This window comes from Emiliania huxleyi, assembly GCF_000372725.1.
Source record: "Emiliania huxleyi CCMP1516 chromosome Unknown EMIHUscaffold_193, whole genome shotgun sequence".
NCBI lineage: Eukaryota > Haptophyta > Isochrysidales > Noelaerhabdaceae > Emiliania > Emiliania huxleyi.
The window spans coordinates 70,613-74,410 of NW_005200659.1; the positions used below are offsets into that span (position 1 = coordinate 70,613).

At 67.2% G+C, this 3,798-nt stretch overlaps 2 protein-coding genes across 2 annotated transcripts; one reads left to right on the plus strand and one right to left on the minus strand.

Moving 5' to 3' along the window:
- Positions 1–695: 695 nt before the first annotated feature.
- On the plus strand, positions 696–1,587 carry EMIHUDRAFT_233590 (hypothetical protein; the record flags this gene model as incomplete). The annotated part of the gene is made up of 4 exons (XM_005782069.1): positions 696–710; positions 880–936; positions 1,093–1,249; positions 1,274–1,587. The coding sequence occupies 4 exons, from the start codon at positions 696–698 to the stop codon at positions 1,585–1,587; spliced, it is 543 nt and encodes a 180-aa protein (XP_005782126.1).
- A 407-nt stretch (positions 1,588–1,994) lies between these two features.
- Positions 1,995–2,832, minus strand: EMIHUDRAFT_365737 (hypothetical protein). The gene has a single exon (XM_005782070.1). The coding sequence runs from the start codon at positions 2,786–2,788 to the stop codon at positions 2,120–2,122; it is 669 nt and encodes a 222-aa protein (XP_005782127.1). The 5' UTR covers positions 2,789–2,832; the 3' UTR covers positions 1,995–2,119.
- Positions 2,833–3,798: the final 966 nt, after the last annotated feature.

A 3,798-nucleotide genomic window follows, 5' to 3' on the forward strand; every position in this document is an offset into this window, starting at 1 on the left:
TGGCGCGGCGCGGCGCGTCTGCGAGGCCCTCTTCCTCGCTAACGTTCTCGGCGCCCTCGGCACCGCCTTGCTGGTACTGTTCCCGGCCGCGCCGCTGTCGGTGGTGCTGCCGCCGACGGCGCCCGCCTTTGAGTACGCAAGGCGGTACCTGCGGCTGCGCTCCCTGTCCCTCATCCCCGCCCTCCTCTCTTCGATCGGCTTCGCCGCCTTCCGCGGCCTCCTTGACAACGTGACGCCGCTGCGTGTCTCGCTAGCCTCCAACGCTCGCATCCCCAGATGCCGAATAAGGACCGTGTGTTCCGACTAGCGCTCGAGACGACCGTAGTGAGCCGTACTCAGCTGTATTCGCAGCCCTCGTATGCAGACGATGCTCCGAGCAAGGCGGAATTCCCATTCGCGCCTTTCTTCATTGACGCAGGCGCTCAACCTCGTCCTCGACCCGGTCCTCATCTTCGGGGCGCGCTAAGTCCCTACCCGGATCCCAACCCCCACCCCCACCCTGACCCCAACCCCAACCCCAACCCTAGGCGCGCCTCGGCGTCGCTGGTGCCGCCGTGGCGACGGCGGCGTCGGAGGTCTTCGCGGGGGGCCTCTACGTCGCGCTGCTGCTGAGGCGGCGGCTGCTGCGGCTGGGCGCGCTGCTGACGCCGCCGCGGCTGTCCGACTTGCTGCCGCTCCTGCGGGGGGGCGCGGCGATGCTGCTACGACAGGTCGCGCTCAACGTCGCCTTCGTCTCCGCCACGCGACGCACGCAGCTGATGGACCCGACTGGCGTCGCCGCCGCCGCCTCTGCGGCCATACCACCTCGCCGACCCCTGATCCGCTGCCCCACGACACTGCCTAGGCGTCGCCGCCGCCGCGTACTCGATCACGAATCAGGTCTACTCGCTCGGCGTCGTCGTCATGCTCGCGATGCAAGCGGCCGGTGCAACCCTCGTCCCCTCCGCCCTCGCCCGCGGCGGCGGCGGCGAGGGAGGCGCCGCGGGAGGAGGGGCGCGGGGCGACGGCGGCGCGACGGCCGCGGCGCGGCGCGTCGCAGACCGGCTGATTGGGTGGAGCACGCTGATCGCCGCCGGGCTCGGGCTGGCGCAGGCGGCGGCGATGCCCTACCTCACGCCCCTCTTCACGCCGCTGCCGGCGGTTCGCGAGGCGGTGGCGGCGCCGGCGCGCGTGGCTGCGCTCGTGACGCTAACAAACGGCGCGGCGGCTCCCGGGCCGAGGGAAGGGCCGGCAGCGGCGCGCGTTTATGGTCCACTCCCTGCCTGTCCGACAGGGCCCATCTTTGCGGGCGAGGGCATCATGATGGGCCTCGGAGCCTTCGGGCCCCTCGCGGCGGTGACGGCGGCCGGCGTCGGCGTCATGGTGGCGGGCCTCTCCCTCTCGGCCAGGCTCGGGCTCGGAGTCGCGTCGGTCTGGTGGTCGCTCCTCGCCTTCCACGCCGTCTTGCTCGTGGGGCAGCTGGGCCACCATCTGAGGCTCTCCCCGCTCGCCACGGCCGGCCGCGGCGCGTCGAGCACCGTGGAGTGTGCCGTCTTGCCGCCGCCGGTGGGGGAGGTGTGCGTGGCCGGCGAGGACGCGGCGGCGTGATGTGCCGTACCCAGTGGAGGGAGCTTCGCGGCCTCACGGGTCAGCAGCCCTTGCGGGGGCTCGCGGCCGGGCTCGCGGGGGGGGGCTCTCCACTTGCGGGTGGGGCTTGCGCGCCGGGCCGCCCGGGATGTCGCGTGGTCGCGGATCGCCTCTCGGCGCCGTCGCACGGGCCTCGGGCGGGCGGCCGCCCTCGCCGCCGGCGGCGTCTGCCTCGCGCTGCGAGTACGGGGACACTATCTCGAGACTCTGCGCGGACTGGGGCCATGCTTACACACACATATCGAGAGAGATATCTCGTACACACCGTGCTCTTTACACGTCACGGCTCACGCACACATGTCTCATGAGTCATGTCAACGTTACAATTTGTCTCTCATGCGGTGCGGCGTTCTTTTTGAACATTGAACACACACGTTATTAAGTTTGGCTTTCGCCGACTTTATATCTAAAGCCAATGTGCGTGCACCAAGTACGTCTCAGCCAGCCTACGCGGCCCGTGTGGATGTGCATGTGTTGCTTCTAGCTCGCGTCCTTAGGAGGCGCGCACCTCTGCTGCCGAGTCCTCCACTCTGACGGCAACCTCGTTCTTCCGCATGAAGGAGGGCGTGATGAAGGGGTCGTGATACCCGTAGAGGAGTGTCTCCCCGTCCGAGGCCGGCCTGAGGCCGGCGGCGCTCAGCGCGTCGAGCACCCGCTGCCGCTCGCTCGACACCCGCTTCTCTGACGGCGGCGGCCCACTAAAGGAGCGCGCGGCCAGAAGGTGGGGCGCGACGCTGCGCACACGAACATCCTGCCCGCGGAGCGGCGCGGGCGCCGTTCGCCGTGAGTAGCTCTTCTCCAGGACAAAGGAGACGCGAGTGGTGGACGGCACTCCGCCTCGAGGGTCGGAGGACATGCGCACGGGCGCAGTCATGGCCATCTTGGTGGCGGGCCGGTTCTTGCCAAAGACATAGCCCGCAACCTCCCGAAAGCCCTTGCCGCTCGCCTCGCGCATCGAGTCGGCGCGGACACTCGTCTCGGCGATCAGGTAGGGAGAGTACCGCCGCAGCTCAACCCCGCCGCCAAGCTGGCGAACGACGGAGTACGACGGCCGCTCGAGGGCATTGGCGGTGCGATACGCGATCACGCCGAGGCCGAGCCGGCCGGCGGCGGCGACGGCTAGGACGATGGCGAGGATGCGGCCGAGAATCGAAGAGGCCATGCCCCACGGAGCCGCCCAGCCCGCGGCTGTCAACGAGCGAGTGCACGCGAAGCACCTGTTTCTTTTTTGCTTCTTTTGGGGATGGGGACGAAGCTGCTTTTCTCTCTTTGATTGGTTTGGAGTGCAAAGTAAAAAGAAAAACTCTCCGCAGTACACGTCACGGCTTCGAAACGATCTCTCCCTCTCCTCCTCGGCCTCGCGGCCGCCTCGGCAACCACCGAGCTGACGCCCTCCACGTGGGACGCCAGCCTGGCTTCGGGAAAGTCGCTCTTTGTCAAATGTGCGCGCCCTGACACTCCCCTGCCGCCACACTTTGCACAGTAGCGCACCGCTCACTCCCTCTGCGCCGCTCCCTCGCGCCACACTTTGCACAGAGCGCACCGCTCACTCCCTCCGCGCCGCACCGTGGTCCCACATTGGTGACACGAGACCACCAAGTTTGCCGGTCCAAGAGAGAGGCACTGGTGCTGTCCTGAGAAGGTGCGTGGTCCCTCTTGACTGCCCATGCGCGCGAGGCTGTGTAGGCATAGCCTCGAGAGTGCCAGCAGCCAATCCGAGGCATTTTGTGACGCGCATTGCGTCAGAAGCGTGCACGCGCTGGAAGGACACCTTCCTACTGGCCGTACGATCAGGTCGTCACTGAATGCTGAAGACTAAGGCCGCGAGCTATGCAGGCGGTCAGTTGAGCAGCATGGCACGGTCAGCAGCGCCGACAGGCTGTCGCAAGGCGTGATAGCATGGCCGAATTCCCTGAAAACAAGTGAAAAATCGCGCAAAAAAGAAAAATCTGGGAAAATCGGCGCCTGCGGCGGGCCATCGGACCCCATCTCCCCCCCGCATGGATACCCTCTAGGGCCCCCGCGCCCTCCCAGAGCCTTGACCCTTGCTTGTGAGAAAGTGCATCGCAAGAGCCACGTTCTTGCCCGTGCCGCGGCCGAAGATGTAGTCCCCGAGAACTTGAAAGACATCGCCAAGCCTTGGAAGCCCCTTATGCTATTTCAAACAAAAAG